This window comes from Larimichthys crocea, chromosome II, assembly GCF_000972845.2.
Source record: "Larimichthys crocea isolate SSNF chromosome II, L_crocea_2.0, whole genome shotgun sequence".
NCBI lineage: Eukaryota > Metazoa > Chordata > Actinopteri > Sciaenidae > Larimichthys > Larimichthys crocea.
In genome coordinates, this window is record NC_040012.1 from 3,648,906 (window position 1) to 3,667,975 (window position 19,070).

Consider the following 19,070-nt stretch of genomic DNA (forward strand, 5'->3'; position numbering starts at 1 on the left):
ATTGAAAAGTTTAATTTCATTTCAAAATCTCAAATATCGTCTTCAGTGTCGGCTGTAGCTGTTATCATATGAACTGAATCTAAGAGCCCGAGGCTCCTAATTCACGACGTCTTTCTCACGTCTGTCCTGATCCCTGCTGCTATGGGTTTGCATATAGAAACGGTAGCAGCTGTGTGCAGCTTGGTGTGAAAATCCAACACTTAGACTCTCTAAATCTACTCATATGACTCATCATTGAAGAAAGCAGCATCTCGCTCCATCGATTTCCCTTTACTTCCTACTCTCTAAGTCAACACTGCTGGCCAGTAACACTAGCTTATGTACCGAGAGCGTTTTCTCCACAATCAATACCAAGCTGCTGTTTCACCTGAATAAGCACTCTGAGAAAGCTATTCATCCACTCCGCCTCATCTGAAAAGACGCCGGTTGAATAATAACGCCAAGCTGGTGTCATGCCTATGTGTAAGAAAACATAAATAAATAAAAATAGACATTTCATTATGGCCACAAAGGTTTTTAAACTGAGGAGCTGATCATCATCTACGGGTTGTGCTCAGACATGTTGAATTAGAATAAAGAGTTTGTTTTTTTTAGCTTCTTTTAACTCAGACTTTTGACTTTTGCAGCCCGTAGTTCAGTTTCATGAACCTCAGGTGTCCAGACAAAATGAATGATCAAAGTGAAACATCAGCAACTAAAGAGCCAGATACAGTTACAGTTACATCTGTCATCCAAGGCCTTGAATCCACAATCCATCCTCACGTTATTTTTCTGTTGGTGTAGCAGGCTTGATGGTGATTGCCATTACGTGTTATGAAGGAGAGCAAGAACAGCTATGTTTAAGTGAAGGCAACTGGCAACGATGTCCCGGTCAAGTGCGAGGCACAGCCAACGTGAATCATTACAGATCACATATTAAAATCATTGTCGCTTGAATAGAGTACTAGTCAGGGCCTAAACTGGGTCACACACCTAATAACTTTGCACATCTTAAACAATATATGTTTTTAATATACTTAATATTTGAACAATGATGTAGAGTGTGAGGAAATGTCATATATGGGGGTTACACATGTCTTGATGATGCTGTAGGGACAGTGTCTTAGATTGTTATGGGGACACTACATTTGTGTTTAGGAAAGCAGCCATTTTGTCCATTGCTATGGTAACAGAGGTCAGAGGATACATAATGTAGAAACCATTGTCATTGTATCAACATCTGTACAGTGTGACGTCAACGACTCAAATCAAACAAAGAAAGCCATAATTTAACGTCCTGTGATTGGCTGACATTCTTGACCAGTCTCAGTCCTCCTCACGCCTAAACCCAACCAACTCGAACCCACGAAGGCAACGAGTACTGGCCAATCAGAGACAGGTAGGACGTCCGAAACACTGTTAGAAAAGAGACGCTGGTCAAAATGTAATCTCTAAAGTCTGGACCCGGATTAGTGACCTCTGCTCTACAGAGTCAGTGAACAAAGAAGGGTAAATATATTTCCTTGTTTCTAGACTAATTTGGAGACAGAGGCTGTGTCACTATTCTGAGGACATATAGACGATTCAGAGAGGACAGCGTCTTCAGAATTAAAGTGACATAACAGAAGAAGTATATTTTCCTCAGACATCATGGACTCCTGTGAAGGTTCTCTCCACTGACTGAACTGACCACTGATGAATGTTTTTCTGTCGGAGGGTTTCCTCAAAGATGTACCTACCAGATCAGCGATCACTTGTCAGTCCGTCACACAGCACAGAGTCATCGGTCGACATTGTCAACACTCAGATGTGCACTATGACTTTCATTAGTGTCTCAATGTTCAGAGCAAGTTTGTCTTGTCTTGCAGTCTATGTGCCAATGCATGTGGACTTATGGCAGACCTGAAACCACAGAGCCATAACATAACATCAGCATAGTTTTGTAAGTAAACTGTTATGGACTCAGTGCCATTTGTTTTTTTTTACTTACTTGTTAAAGACTACCTCGAATTTTTTTAGCTTTTGCATTTTCCTGTTGGACCAAACTGTGACGCCCGAGATGAGGATGTATTAGCCGGCTCTTCCCTGCCACCAACTTTGAGAGTGTGAAATTGTGAATGAGAAGCAGAGCGATGCTGAAGGAGACGAGTAGGTGTTCTCAGAAAAACTTTCACTGGATGAGTGTTGAATACAAAGTTGGGATACGCCGAATGACGAGCAGCAAAATAACAATCTGCAGGATGGAGCATTGTATCGCACCTAACCTAACGACACCATATCCCATTTAAAATGCAGCCGGTTGCTCGGTCCTCTATAAAACAGATGTTTCGCCACCCACCCGGATGGTACAAATGATTGTGTACAATTACGGCCCAAGCATAAGTTTTATGTACAGCAGTGGCAAGACAGAGAAAAAATAGAGACACAACTCGCAAGTCAGGATTGCATTACAATACTGCATCGACAATGAGACTTTATTCACAAGTTGTATACACCGATAGAACAAAATATCTTCTGTTGTTTGTTTGTTTTTTTTGGATTATGTACAGTTTTAATGCAACAGACCAGCTATCTGTGGATTCTTGATGGAGTGAGTGAAAGAAAGAACAGCCTTATGGGGGGATATGACCTACTGACTGCATAAAAAATACCCATTATAACAAGTTTAGCTTTGCCTTACATTAAAAAAAATGTCCAGTTGAATCAGATAATTTCAATTCTTTCAATGCAGTTTCACATATTTTCACATTTTTATAACATACATGATCTTCAAAGAGGCAGATGACTTAGGATTCATTGTGCATTGAAGAAGCTGTTACAAGGAGCATTTCTTTGCAGCGTGTTTGAGTTTTGTGATGAAAAATGGAGTTGATTCGAACAACATGACACCAGCTTGCTGCAGTGTTGCATCAGCTTGATACTGCACCACCTTTTTAACTGGCTTTAACCATGATCTGCACTCTTTGGAAATGATAATCCTTGGCTTTTGCACTTTTTATTCTGAAATGAAGTGACGAGATAAACCAGCGTTCGTTTTGTTTGCTTGAAGAGTTTTTTGCTAAGCTCGTCATGAGGCCACGGGAACGTACAGCACACTGATTCGCTGAATAAAGCCATGCCATAGTGTATGCGAGTCACATTGTTGGTGATTCAAATAAGATTGGACAAACTAAACTAGGACTTGATGGATAGAATCTGTCAGCCAATTGAAAGTAGTGAAATTAAGTCGATTTTTACACAAACTATGAGCTGGTTTTCCCAAAGTCATCTTTAGATAATGGATGTGTTCACCCCAAGCAAACGGAAACCCAGTCAACAAAAAAAATCAGTGTTTTTATGAGAAGTAGAATTTCTCTGGACAAAAACATCTCTTTGCCCCAAAACCCCCCTGAGGGTTCCTCGTGTTTGGAAAGCCAAGAAAAGCAAAATGATTTCTGGGTTGATGCTCGTATTCGACAGGTTATCTTAACGGTCCAATGAACTTTAAGCAATTCATGAATAACGTAACTGAAATAATCCAAGTACAAAAATGCATCAATGGGTACAAACTGTTCATGCCAACACAGCATGACCATACTGGTGTTTCTCCCCCTTAAATCAAAGCAAGTCTAATTACTGCTGACAACTTTTTAAATATTTGTCTGCTTCCACGGCAGCCATTGGCTTCCATTAACTTCCACACAATATCATAATCAATTGCCAGAAACTTGCTACATATAATTTGGTAGAAGGTGACGTATTTTTGTGGAGAGGTCACTCTGTATTATCTTGTAACAATAAATACTCCACTCATAGACTTTTATCCTGGACAGCAATGAACGGAAATCAACGGTTGCAAAAACGCAAAACACAGTGACATGATTTGGTTAGCGGCGATGTAAAGTCAAAAGTAGTTTGTGATAAATGGGCTACAACATGCTCCTTTCATTGACTACAACCAAATCAAGATGCTTTTGGGGAAAACCAGCTATTTTTCAATGCAATACAGGTTCAGCTACTATACACGTACAAATCATCCATCAATGCTACATAGAAGAACTGCTATTGAGAAGCAAGACTGTCCTCTTTCATCATAAAAGTACTAAGTCAGAAACGCTCGACTTTATAATGGCCTCGTTCCAGCGTTCAAAGACAAACTTTCGGACAGAAGGTGACTTCCTGCCCTGAGATTATTAAAGACGGCACGTTCTTCAGTGATTATCGGAGGGATTTTCATTAAGTAGCAGCACAGCAAACCTTTAATCCACAGGTTAATCCGCTGGAATAAGGCCATTTCAAAATGAAGCGTTGCGCACTAGCCTTGTTTCCAGGTGGCTGGACACATTTACCAGACCATCTACTGTGTGTTTTTTTTTGTTTTTTTTATTAAGGCAGACATGAGTGTAACTTCACTGACAAGCCACAATATTGGTTGTCCACAAGAGATAACGATTCAGGTTTTGAAGAAACACAATATTGCTTCTACTAGGATGATGAAAATTACACACTGGAAAAAATATATTCATGATATTTCACCTCACATCCGGTACCAGCATCGTTTTTTTTAATATATATTTCTTAAAATAAATGGAAAATTGCAAATTTCTGGATACGACAGCCTATTTTTATCACTTACTGTTAAGAAAAATAACTGAAATGAAATAAAAAAATTTTTTTTTGGAGTATTTCGTCTCACTGATCAACACTAGGCGTCTGATGAGTTACAGTGACACTCTAGCGTACTGCATTAAAAACATAACATCGGAAAGCATGGCACTAAAAGTCAGACACAAACACAATTTTGTGATACACACATGATGACCGAGATCGTACACACACTCCAGAACAAAGACCAATCACGGGCGTCAATACAGTGAAATGATAAAGGGCAAATATTCGACATTATTTGGGGAAATTAAAATCATCAGTTTCTGTTTAATCAATAAAGTTGTTGTGAAAAAGTCCCACTGCAATTTTCCACAGTCCAAGCTGATGTCTGCAAATTGGTATTCATTTCTTTTGATATAAAACACAAAATAAAACCCTAATTTTGACTTTGACTGGCGTGATTTTGGTCGGATCACCAGAACTTTTAAGATCGACCACACTGTGATGAAGACCGGCTCATCATTCCACCGCGAACTGACGCCCATGAGGTCAACAACCCTTCTCTAGAAACAGAAACTATGATAAATATACTGAACATAGAGAAGCATTTTTTTTTTATCAACCAATCAAAATGTGTTTAAATGTCACTTTGGAAAACAGGCTGCATGGATCATTACAATAGAAGGAAGGTCTATCTTTGTACAGGATTAGCTCGACTGGCACAATGTCTACTAAGATGGAAGGAGAAGAGGAGATGACGGGGGCCACGAGTGGAAGGAAGAGGAGGTAAAGAGGAGACGTGAGAGACAAAAAAGGTGAGAACGAGGGAACAAAGGGAGCGGAAAGGAAGAGAGAAGATTAGTGAAAGTAGGACAGTTAGGAAGAGACAATAGGGAGTAAAAAGGATAAGGCAGGTAAAGGTAGGACAGGATTGGAGGCTGGATAAAAGGGAGACTGGAACAACTGGGAAATGAGAAAGGATGAGACGGAAGGGGTGAACGAGAGGAGAAAGGAGGGCATGCAAACAGGGAGGCAAATAGATGGGAGGTGGGAGAAGGAAGAGACCATCAGGTGCTCCTTCCTATTGTGGAAGAGCTTTCAGAATGGCGTTCACCTCCTCCGCAACGGCCGTCAACGCGAACTCAAACTGGTCCTGCAGGGAGACAAAGAAAGAGAGGAAGTACTGAGAAACACATGAACGAACAAACCGCTGGAAAAGCACGAGTTTGATTTCAGCGCTGCCAAAGAGCCCTTCGGCGAGATGATGAACCTGGTGTTCCTGCAAAAACAACAACTTGGAAAGATCAGCGTTGGCTGGTTAACAAAGTCCTGCAGAATCCTACTTTTGTTCCCAACGCTTTGATAGTTTCAGTTCGATTCACCGCAGAAGCTCTTTAAGCAGAGTTGCTGAAGAATCTCGATACATTACATCATGCATATGTCACTGAACATTAATCTGCTGCTACAACGCCTCCACTCTTCTGTTTTCAGTCTGGCTGCAGGGATTTGCTTCCAGTGAGCCACGAGAACATCGGGGAGGTCTAACACTGATGTTGGGTCTGGCTCTTGGTTGGCGTTCCAGGTTATCCCAAAGGTGTTGGATGGGGTTGAGGTCTGGACTCTGTGCAGGATGGCCAAGTTCTTCCACATAAATCTGGGAGCTTGTTGTCTTCTTGAAACAAGAACCACAGCCACACACAGGATTTCTAAAATTGAAGTCTATGCTGTAGCAGATTTTGCATCATCTGGGATTGAAAACGGCGTAGACAAAACCAAAGAAACAGCTTCAGACTGAAAGTATGTGAAGGTACGGACAGGGGTGTCAAAAAGCAGCAATCCCTCATGTTTCGCTCTGGGTTTTGTCCCTCAGGTGATATACAGACCCCCAACTCATCATGTGATTGGTGGAGCACCTTGGAGCTTGGGTAACTCTGGAGATATAGGGCTGAAATAACCATCTCAACCTTTCATGGGAAAACATATTTAACATTTACTTTGATTTATGGTTAATAACCTTAAAAGATGCTGGAATTTTACTTCCGTTCATCGTAACTTTACTGCATTGAAGTGTCCTCGTGGCACACAGAAACTTTATTTTGAAATATTTAAGGTCACATCTCATTTAGTGATGTTTCAAACACCTACGCATGCTTAACCTTTAGTCTGTTGTATCATTAGAGGAAGTGGAAGATTACTGGCCCAAACAACATCTTTCCTCATCAGAATCAGAAATGAAATCTGAGCGTTGAGCCTGGGACTGCTGACCACGAGGGGAATCAATGTGTGAGAGCGCCGTGACAGCCGCTAGCTCAGGATACATGGTTTAATAAAGCTCGGATCGATACCACCGATGTTTCACACGCATCCTGCCTTTTCTTTCTAATTATGTTCACAGATCAGCCGGTAATTGAAGTTTCCAGAACCCGGACTGGCGAGGAATGACTCTGGTCGTTTCAAGTAAAGCTCTGAGCTGTGCGGAAGTGTGATTTACAGATTTATCTGTGGAATAAATCATATTTGTGGTCACTTTGTTTAAAAAGGTTCATATTGTTGAATTTTATACTAAAGAAAATGACTTGAAGACTTGAAAGAGAACCCTGCCGGCAGGTTTTAGCTCAGATAATCACCATCTATTTGAATTCTATACATATTCCTCTGTGACCTGTGCAGACCTGACTATAATGCCTATTCAATGACTTTTCAGAAATCGATTGATCTTGCCTGATGTGGAGGAATTAGTCCCACAATCTCACAGCCTCACATCTCACAACAGAACTACCAGCCAGCCTGAAACTTTCAGATAAAATGAAGTTTTAATGGAGGTGTGATTGATCGTTAAAGAGACGGCACTGTGGCGTGAAGGTTGCAGGTTTGATCCCGGCGACTTGTCAACAACTAAATATCAGATTGGACAATGAGAAATTGACATTTTCTGACTTTGTGGAGACTAAACTGTCTTTGTAAACTCTCATGACAGTGATGAAGCACAGACAGTCTGTACGATCAGCCGATGATCCACCTTAAAATGACCTTTGCTCATCGAACCAAGGCAGAAGAAGCAGCAGCGCTTGGAGGAACTAAGTGATGCAGGGATGCTGCTTTCTTAAGGCCAGAGACGGTAATCTAATTACAGTAAATCAAACAGTAATGCGATACACTTCACCACTTTAAGGCATTAGTCTTCAGTGCAGCCAGTCTGAGATACATTATAACAAAAGTGTAATGCCACAGGTCAACGTGGGTAATAAGCAAATATCGAGCAGCCTAACAATATGAGAGAAGTGTTGATGTCACTCTGGAGTTAGATGGTCCGACCCTGTCTTATCCGTCTGTGCATGAAGCTAGAGGTGGGAAGTGGAGGCAAACCAGTCATGTCATCATGCATTGGTTTGTCATCGTGGTCTTTTGGAGCCAGAAGTGACCACTTAATATTTTTCTGAAAACATCTGAGGGGAGAAATAGTCGATGCAGTATCAAAGTCTTGATTCAGATTTGATCAGCACGGCCTCGTTTTGGACTCAACACACACTCAAAGGCAGCCACGCCCGAAATAATACTCCACAATTTATTAAATGCACATCATGCTGTGTTGAAGAAAACTTGGGGGAAACTGTAATTTCTAAAGTGGCCACTTGAGGCCGGCTCCAGAAGTGAGTCAGTCTCCATAAGTCCCCATGTTAAAAACATCACAGCAGAAATAAACATGATTACAGCCTGGTACAAAAAACAGTGTAGCTAATTTTCCCGTTCATGACAACTGTACTGAGGGTGAATTTATATACAACTCACCTGTTCACATTATATTAAGGCTTAAAGTTGCACATGGAGCCATTGGAAACAATGCAGGTTTAAGACTGTCCACAAAAATACCATCACCTAAAAAACTAATGAACACGCTGTATCTTGTTTGTTTAATCATTTGGCTCGGTGTATCTTCTTCTCAACACTGAGTGAAACGTTTCTTCACCCCCCCGTCACTTCATCATACAGACTCCATTGATCTTGTAGTCTCCTCTCTTCCTCTGTGGTACCCGCTGTGTGAAAAGTTCCTTTCACTGACTGAAGCTATCGCTCACGTTTGAAGACGTATGAGCAGCTAGGCTGTAAAAAAAAAAATCAAGTCGTGTTTTGCGGCCTGTATCACCTGCGGCCACGAATCACACGTTTTCCACATGAACAGACAGATTCAGGCATGTGTGTGTGTGTGTGTGTGTGTGTGTGTGTGTGTGTGTGTGTTACCTTGGTCTGAACCATTCCCGGCCTCTGGTCCCGCAGGTGCTCCAGAGTTGCTGCAATATCAATCTCCTTGGCACCTGTCATGTAACACGCACAAAGAAAACACACATGAAACGGCGTTGGATCGTGTTCAGAGTGCCACCAAGATAATCCAACTAACATCTGTCAATCTGCTGTTTGATACCGACTCCTTTTAGAACAGAAAAACACATTCATCCTCTGTGCACACACACACACACTGACTCCACAAACAGCTAGGTGGTGGTGTTTTGTTTCCGGGATGAAAAAGACAAAGAGGGAAAAGAAAACTGGTGCGAGGACTTAGTGAAGGAAATCAGAAGCCGACATGTTTGTGGCCGCTTCCAAAACAAACTGATCTTAAAGCTCCTTGTCGGGCTTTGATAGTCATCCTGTAGCCTTTGAGCTCATGGAGGTTGTCCACCAGAGCCTGCCAAGATCCGACACGCCTGTGTGTGTGTGTGTGTGTGTGTGTGTGTGTGTGTGTGTGTTTGCCAGTCAGCCAGTCGGCGTGCCAGATTGGCATGATGCCCCCACAGCTGATGAAAGTGTGGCTGCCGGCGCTCGGCTGAATGACCTCTGGCCAAACACTGGTCAGATCAGCAGACATTGTGATATATTACAAAGAGATTATAATCCTTTTAGAGAAGTGTGTTTGCATCTAAAGTTTATTATCATCTCATCTGACTAATTTATGAATGACTTTAAATTCAGTGAAGAGTCGAGTCAAGAAAATAGCTTGATGTTTTATTTATGTTTTTAGTCTCGAGCTGCAGTCCAAGTCTCCAGGTTTAGTGTTTGTATCTGGCTGATAATATTGATTCTTCTGTATTGCAGATATGTTGAAATTACTTTATGAGTTGGCAGATCTTCAAATAGAAATTGAATTATGTAAATATGTAGATGGTTTTAGAGGGTCATCCTTATTTTGGCACCAATGCAAACATTTCAATTTGACCTCGTGACCTTCTGACGGGTTAAAACCAACACATTGGTGTTCTTATTCAAACTTTATTCACTGTTCATTGATGTTTGAAAAGGCTGAGTCTGTTTTTTCCAATATCAGAATTAAAATAAGTCATGCTCGGCTCTTTAAGGAGCGAAAACTCTGGAACGAAACAAAAGGACGAACACGTTGGAAACACTAATGTGTTTGAACCCGATGACCAGTTATGTAAATGACAAAGATTTGATGCTCTTAATGTGCATTTTAAAGAGATACTTTTGTCAGAATAATACATTAAATCAGTTTTTTTATATTAATGTGAACAGCAGACAAACATCTCCTGCCAGGCAAAGAAAGTTTATCCTCCTTTTTAAAAGTCACATTGAGCTCATCGCGACCTTCTGCCGCCTTATAATGTCAAAAGGAGCATGACTAATAGCTACAGGTACGACCATTAGCTGTAAAAAGGAAGCGGGTAGAAGAAAAAAGTTAAAATAGACGTTAAAAGGGAAAGAAGACATCTCAAAGAAACAGATAAACAGTCGAAGGCTGCGAGAGAAAAGAGACGAGAGAGAGAGAGAGGTGGGAACAATAATTAAATTCACAGAGAACAAGAGAGAGAACATTTAATTTGTTTTCCGTCCACCCGTCTCTCTCTTCCTCCTCCTCCTCTATCCAAATTCTGAGGAGACAAAAAGCGCAAGAATTCTCTTCACTTTATTCTTGTTGTGACACATAATAACACTTCTTTCTCTTGCCTGCATCAACGGGGAAATGAATGGTGGGAGAGCTGCTCATTCACACCATTTTCTTATTCTGTTTCACAGTTTTTTTTTCTTCTTCTTTACAGCACAATAGACCCCCTTCCAGCCAGGAAAGCTGCAACACACTACACTGCTTTAGTTTTTTCTGCGGTGGGAGGACTTAACAAGCCGAGGGGCTATTGTGCAGGTTCTGATAAAACCTCAAAATGGACGGTAAAGCCTTATTCGAGCTTTGCAAAACTCTCTCTAGAAGGAGACGGTAGAGGGATGAAAAAAAGAAAAACTCAGCCTCATTTTGAACTTCCCTCCTCTCTGGGGCTCCCCTCGCTTCGGAGGGTGGAGGTCGCGGAGTAGGAGTGGGTGAGGAGGGGTGGGAGTGTGGGGAGTATAGAAGAAGAGAAGGAGGAGAGAGAAAGACGGACCCTTGAGGAGGCCGCAAAGGACCCCCACGAAAAAAAGCCGAGAGCCGGGCTCACCAGCTGGATCTGGGAAAAAAAAAAAGCCAAAAGAAACGGGAGGGATGCTGAAAAGCTCTCCGGCACTCGATGGGTTTCATTCGATTCTTAAGATGAAGAGAAGGGTGGCGGGTGGTGGAGGTGGGTGGGTGGTGTGTGCGGAGGTGGAGGGGGGTGACATGAGGGAAATGAGGGAGCCTTTTGGAAAAAAGAAGAAGGGGGGAAAACAAAACGTGAGAACCACGGCAATACCTCCTCAACCCTGCAACACCGCCATAATACTCGAATTTACAATTCATTCCTTGGGAGAAAAAGAGTGGGAATGGTGAGAGAAAGAAAGAAGGAGGGAGGGTGAGGGGAAACTGGAGTGATTTTGTGTCTGAGAGGGAGGAAGAAGAAGAAGAGGAGGAGGAGGAGGAGGAGGAGGAGGAGGTGGTGGGAAGTGTCTTTGATCAGGATGGGGGAAGCCTGCAAACCTGGGGGCCTCCAGCTTCTCAGGACAGACAAAAAGCCCTAAAATAAGGGGGGTGGAGAGCCGAGAGCTGTGATGCACTGGAGGGAAAACCAGGCGGAGATTTTATGAACCGGAGGGAAAATTCAACCTGCACAAACTGAGGCTCGTCTGAAAAACGAAAGCCAGTGGAGGAAGTATTTAATTACTTTATTTAAGAAGAGTACACATTACTTTACTCCGACTGAGCCTACTGTATGAAAGTTGTTGTAAAATAATGCTGGAGCTTTGTCGATGGAGACAGAAATCCTGCGTTAAACGTTGAGGTTGTGGAGTCTGAGTCTCGTTTAGAGAGAGACTGAGGCTTTTAAATGACATGATGAAGTCAGACTTATATCTGTACATCTTAGTTATGTTACATTGTCAAGCTAATGTGTGTATGTGCACACATACGTGGCCAATAAAAGTGATTCTGCATGGAAATCAGTTTAAACCTCCAAATTTATGGGAGAAAAAATCAGTGGAGTCCCAAGTTTAGGTAATGAAGAGTTAAGTATCATCAGCATAGTGTAGAGTAATGTAGAGTGTTATAGTTATATATGAGCTATTGACCAGTTATATCAGATATAAGTGGGTCACTTTACAGCAGAAAAATAGAAACTAGAAACCAAAACTTTTCAGTATTTCTGCCTTTATATCTCTGGATGATTATTAAAGTAGAAGCTGGATGTTGTTCTTCTTCTTAACTGTTGGGTAGCGTCGTCACATCAGCTGAGTTTCATGTCGTTAACCCTAACGTTCCTGTATGAGGTTCATAACATCAGGTTTATGCAAACGCTTCAGAGGCAATTAGATCAACTAAAACTCCAACAACCAAAGCTGTTTCCCTTACAGATTTCACATTGCATTCTGGGTGGTGAAGTCCACTTTGACCCGCACAATAAACCTCGACACGTCCTGGTCCTGGTCTGATCTAGACCTGATCTAGTTCTTTAAATATCCTGTTTATTTATACCTCAGAGTACAGCGTGAGCTCATCAGCCTTATTCACAAACATCCCTTAATGAAGATGAAACTCTGGTGTTACCAGCGTGAACTCTGCACACACACACTGAAGCAATTAAACATTAAAAATTAACGATATCTTGCCGACATCACTCTAATGATACCTCGGTGATGAAGTTATATCATCCTGCTTTTTGGGGCTGGTAACAAACAAGTTTTTGTTGCAGTAAAACTAGAAATAATAAAGTTCAATATGTTTTAGTACGACCAAAGACAAAAATTCAGTGTCGAGAACTTTTTAAATTTGGCGTACAGGATACCGTCTGTCCCCGAACCGCCCCCGCCTCCTGTCACATCCACCAACTCCCGCCCACCCATCCCCGCCCCGCCCTTCTCTCCCCGGGACCCGGGGCCCCTGATCACAGTGTGACAGCCTGGGCAAAGGCCCCTGATGCCCAAACCAAGCCTTTGATCTGGAATTAAAGACCCAGGAGCTCGTTCTGCTACAGCAGCAGCACCACCATGGGACACACTTCACACACACACATACAAAGAAACAAAAAGATATGCACACACACACACACACACACACACACGACACAGCCCTCTATGTGCCGGTGGGAAAGGCTCTGAGTATATATACTGTATATTATATAACTACAGCAGCACTAAGAGGCTTTATCTATAAAAGAACTTCATTTAACGTCGTGTCATGAACTGCCACTGCCCAATGAAATATTCAGTCCCCAACCTAATTACTACACTGTGTTTATGATATCATGCTCTAATTACAGTAATTATCACACACTCACAATGTGCTTAAAATGCACTTCACTACTTCAGATGAAATGTTCGGCGTCAACGCCGTGTGATTTAAAACAGTTTGTGGACTTTAAAATAAGAACGTCTAGTTTCTCTTTTCCACCAATTATTCCTCCTCTTTTCTTTCCTTCCTTATATATCTTCTTTTTGTGGGATGACGGTCTGTTGCCAAAGCAGCACAGGCAACGTAAAAGATAATAATTTGCACTAATTAAGCAAAAACTAAATAAACGTGAATGTTTCCTGTCGCTCGGGGGCTGCTCGTCGCTGCAATTATCTATTTAAGTATCATTATTTTTAATGCAATTATTAATTCAACTTTATAAAAGAAATATTGGGTGGGTATATTTGGATTGGGGTTTGGGGTTGCCATGGCAACGCCTCTCCACATAGGCAAAGAGAAAGGACACCCACCTTTAGCCATCTTGTTGAGGACCATGTCAACCAGGATGTAGGTCCCACTTCTTCCTGCACCATCACTGAGAGAGAGAGAAAGAGAGGTGTTAATTACAATTTAATGAATATAATTCTCATTAAAACTTTTCCATATTCCTCTTATCGTTCATGTCGTGGCACAAAATCATATTTGTTATCGTGAAAACTGACAAACCAACATGAGTACGTGGCACAAAAAGCTCTGCATGCATCGTCCATCGTGTCTAAAAAGTTTTTATTACATAACAGATTTTCTGCTACATCGCAGTAGACTGTAAATCCTGAAGGAACTGAAGTATTTCGTGTCTCATGATGGATGTTGCTTCATAAACTGTCAGCCTGTGCTTCTGTTTAGTCTTTCTGTTACGTAAGATTTGACTTTGAAACTTCATTTTCCTGCTATCAGGAAGAGTTCGGGGAGACGAAATAAAACAAAAAAACTTCTGAGATGTTTCAATATTACTGCTGCTGCATTAAGCGTTGACAACGTGACCTGTGGAGATTGTCATATTTCCGTCTGGTCACAGATGAAGTCGTCTCTCGGCGTGTGTTTCTTCTTCTCCAGTTACATTTTTGGCTTTGTTTTCTCGATCTTCCGTCATGTTGACTTTTACAAGTTCAGTCTGGCAGCTGTGTATTTTTATCCCGACGAGGATGAATTAACGTCCTCTCTCTCTCTCTCTGTGCCCCGCTGACGCAAATTCAAATAAGACTGTGAGCGAGTGAAAAATGATTAAATCTGAAACGTTAACGGGCGTTTAGAAAAAAAACTAAACAAAAACTTGGCAGCGTTGTTGGCAAGTCAGCAAGTCCCACTGCTGCTGCAAGACCGCACAGCGAAGTTATATCATCTGAATAATACACCCACAGATTCACAACGCCACTTATTGCATATCCTCGACCACGGAGCGAAGACAGATGTAACTCCGGTGTTAAGCAGGTGAGAATTAATATGTCGAGGGTTATGAGTCTTCTAATGCTATTTCAAGGGGATAAACAACTTCAAGGGTGTATGATTACGAAACTGAGAGGCCGGAGCGTGTTTTATTTTGGTCAAAGATCATCTGAGGAACAAAACTGCAAAGCTACGACGTTTGTTCGACATACATGTGAATGCATGTTTATCATAAAGCGACAACGCCGCGCACAAAAAATCAGAATTAGACTGTAATGTATGTGCAGGGAATATTTAGTATCCGAGATTTAAGTGTTGAAAATTGATGTCTGCACCCCTACCAGTCTATTTCATGGGCTGCTGTGTAATCCTCAAGTGTGTGTGTGTGTGTGTGTGTGTGTGTGTGTGTTTGCTGGGATGCATCCATACTTCCTAAATATTTCATTTTCTGCAGGCACACACACACACACACACACACAGCTGTATATTGTAACACACCCAGTGGCAGTAATTGAGCAGTACCACCGCAGTAACAGGCTGTGTGTGTGTGTGTGTGTGTGTGTGTGTGTGTGGCGTCCACGCAGATACTACTATCACTCTGATCTCAGACAGTTTGCATGTCTTCATGTGTGTGTGTGTGTGTGTGTCGTGCAGGTTATTACGGCGTGATTAGATCTGTCGTATCGCTGCACCTTGCCAGGATCATTACAAGGCGATCAAAGATATGTGATGTGTGTGTGTGTGTGTGTGTGTGTGTGTGTGCGTGTGTGTGTGTGTGTGTCAGCACAAGCCCGAGGGCTGTGAGTAAACACGTCAAGATGTCTGCTGCCTTCTCCTCTCACACTATTTAAAATGAGAGACGAGGGCGCATGGAGAGAGAGAGAGGGGGGAGGAAAAGAAAGAGATGTAGACGATGGCTGGATGGAAAATTTAGAAAAAAGACAGAAAGGAGAGAGAAATGAAGAGAGGCAGCGGAGTCCTCTGAATGCTGTGTGATTATTGAATTTCTGCATCTGCTCACTTCTCATCCTGATTGCTTCACTCTGCTCTCTGTACACATTAGGGTGATAAATGGCGGCGCACAGTCGGCTTTGACAAACTCGTTGGAAAGCTTTAAGTAAAAGTCCGCCGGATGAATGAGAGAGTTTCTGCATCCTGAGACGCAGTCGGCTGGTCGGGTTTAGGGACGAGCCGGACTGAATCTGAGGATACGGGTGATGATGTCGGCCACGCAAAGGTCTTAATAAACATGAGAACACAACAGGATTGGACGTTTTCAAAGCATGCTGTTATTGGAAAACAGAAAGTCGCTCAAACACGGTGGATTCAAAGCCAATAAAAACTCTTCCGTAAGAGCATGGTGACTTCAATCTGGAGTTCGAGGCCTAACTGCTCGATTCTATCGGGCTCGACTATGATGAGTTTGATTGTGACGTTGTAGAGGGGGATAGATTTATCATGTCCAGTTGTTGGTAATGTTGGAGAGGAGGTCCTCTCTGAAGAGCTGGAGGTCTTCAGGAGGTTTCTTAAAGGTAGAGAGGGACGCCCCTGATCTGGTAGGAACTGGTAGGACGTTCCACCAACGAGGAACAACAGACGAGAACAGTTTGGCTCGCCCTGAGCGTACGGGTGGCAGAGCCAGGCGTCCAGCCCTGAAGCTGTGCAGACTCCCAATCTTAAAAAACAGAAACTATGTGGCCTTCTTACCGACCGGTAGAAGCACATCAATAAAGAGAAACCTTATCTAGCTTCTGCAAAGCTCCTGGTGAGGCAGCCTTGTAAGATTTCATAGATGTCTGGTGGAACACCATGCAGGTGCAATGGGAAACCTCTGACTGTTGGTCTTGGGCGTGTTCATGCATTACTATTCCCACAAGATGTGACGTGATGACGATAAGATGTCAACATAAAACAATATCCAGGATAGCTCGTGTTCCTTTGCAGGTGTGGACCGTCTCACAGTGCGTTCAAACTGACTGCATGCAGAGGCGTTCGAAAAAAATAATCGTGAGCGAGTGGATTGATCTAGGCGGCACGAATCGAGGCGAAGACTCATGCATGCATGCGAGTTGGAAATATTTCCGCTTGAGTGAAGAATTCATGCGATTCCTGAAGGTGTATGACTCATTTTGATGAAAGCACGCAGGTAACGAGAGAGAAAAATGAGACGGTCCAGGGGGGAAAAGTGTGAAGCTTCTGGGGAGTATGCAACTATTTGCCTCATGTCAACCTGCTCTGACTGTGTGTGTATTACAGTAACCCTTAAACCAGGTAACGAACCATCAAGTGGAGCTTTTTACGACGTTTCCAGACATTATATTTACTGGTACAGTCATAAAGGTAACTGGGGAACTTCAGGGATGATCCAGCTGCTGTGTGCTGCTGCTCCATAAAGACAGGTTTCATACTCCGGTGCAGCTTGGCAATTTGGCAGAGAAATGTAGTTTCATCATCTTGGAAGAGCCATTACACCATATTAAATAATAGATCACTTATTGGAGGAGCGAGCAGACAGATATAACGGCTATCTGTTATGGAAGAGAGTTTTTTTTGTGTCCTCTAATCCAATCATTGCAGAGTGTTTCCACAAAAAAAAAACGGTGGCAGATTTCTCTGTTAAATACAGACTTAATTAAGTCTCGGTGGCCTGAGTTATTTCCTGAGTTGGTGGAGGTATTCAGATGTGCTATCACACACCAGCTGCAACCCTTCCTACTCCTATTTACCCCTCTGCTATTTCACCCACGGGCTCCGACCGATGCCACAAACTTTGAAGTGCCTCCAATTAAAAGTTACCCCTCCTCCGTGGACAGTTTGTCAAATTAAACCACAACTTTTTTTTTTTTTTTTTTGGGCTAATTTCTCATTTTAAATGTTCGTCGTCCTTCTTTGACGAGCGACACGACGACTCCCGAGACGTGACACGGGAGCGTGGACTGCTCGGAAACCACAAAGGAATCGAGTTCAGCTTCAAATCCTCGGAGCGCATCATTAAGAGGTCTGTTTATCTTATTTGCTCATTAACAACATAAAAAAACAAAACATTTTATAACTTTGGATGTGATGAACCTTTTTAAACACAAAGAAACTTTAGTTATTAGTATACTTGCCTGCAGTGGACTATGATAGGACACGAGCGTCCCCGGTAGCACTTGTTAACTTTCCTGTAAAAAAAACAGAACAGAAAAACAAGATGAGTACAGCAACACTCAGTCAATACATCATGCATCCTTTAAAAAACGCTTTCAAAAATAATAACCACAGAGAACAGCACGCACAGCGCTGTTCATTCAAAGAAATGTTCTGTTAGGATTGCCAGAATCATCATTAAGTTGCACAACTTTGAAATTATTGCAAAAATATTTTCTAAGCTTGTGATCTTCACGGGTTTTACTCGAGTACCGAGGCCAAGAGTTCAAAGTTTTACCCAAAGTGAAGCTGTTTGTCAGTGAACAACAGATTCAAAAACTTCGAAAAGCTCAGCTGTACACTGATCATCATGAATCATTGTGAACACTACGACCACTGACAGTCGAAGTGAATGACAATGATTATCTGTCCTCAAAGTTGATGCAGGAAAAATGGGCAAGTGTCAGGATTTCAGCGACTTCGACAAGAACCAACAAACTGCAGCTGTTCTGGGGTGTTCCTGGTCTGCAGTGATCAGTAACTATCAAAAAGTGGTTCCAAGGATGGAAAAGTGGTGAACCGGTGAGAGAATCGTGGGTGGCCGAGGCTCATTGATGCACGTGGGGAGCGAAAGTTGACCCTGCCATTCATGTGGATGTTACCACCTACCAAAGCATTGTTGCAGGCTACGTACACCCTTTCACGGAAACAGTACTCCCTGATGGCAGTGGCCTTTTTGAGCAGGATAATGCACCCTGCCACCCTGCCACGAAGCAGAAATTGTTCAGGACAACAACGAGTTCAAGGTGTTGACAAGACCTCCGGATTCTCGAGATCTCAAACAAACGAGCCCGATCCTTGGAGGAACTACCTCGCAACTTAGGATCTGCTGTTAATGTTGGTGCCAGATACCACAGCACACCTTCAGAGTCTAGTGGAGTCTATACCTCGATGGGTCAGGGAGGCAAAAGGGGGACTTACAATCAATCAATCCTAAATCCAATCCCGAAACTATCCTTAAAATCTCTTTTGGGGCGACAATGCAAAGACACCATCAGACAGCCAATCGTCAGTAGACACAACGAGATGGTGGTTGCTCTCTGAAGTTTTGAAGATTATTCTCAGCAATGTCTAGACTTGGACAACAAACATCTGAGTTACTTTTAACACCACATATCATGTTAAAGGTGCACCGTGTATCATGACTGACCACCAGAACAACAAATCTAACGGTCGTAATCTACAAACTTTGAAAGGTTTTTATACAGAAGAAGAAGAAGAAGAAGGAAGCTCTTTCGTCCTGTTTGGGGCTGTAAAGCAGCAGAAAATCGATCCCACGGGCTCACAA

At 42.4% G+C, this 19,070-nt stretch overlaps 1 protein-coding gene across 1 annotated transcript in view; it reads right to left on the bottom strand.

The window, feature by feature from the left end:
• Window positions 1-2,668: 2,668 nt before the first annotated feature.
• Window positions 2,669-19,070, bottom strand: part of LOC104930077 (receptor-type tyrosine-protein phosphatase N2) — a 194,601-nt gene continuing 178,199 nt past the window's right edge. The window contains exons 20-23 of the mRNA XM_027288987.1: window positions 17,704-17,757; window positions 13,678-13,742; window positions 8,806-8,879; window positions 2,669-5,719 (exon numbers count right to left, since the gene is read on the bottom strand). Of these exons, the coding sequence (XP_027144788.1) occupies window positions 5,648-5,719; window positions 8,806-8,879; window positions 13,678-13,742; window positions 17,704-17,757 (265 nt within the window). The 3' untranslated portion in view covers window positions 2,669-5,647. The remainder of the gene's footprint in view (window positions 5,720-8,805; window positions 8,880-13,677; window positions 13,743-17,703; window positions 17,758-19,070) is intronic.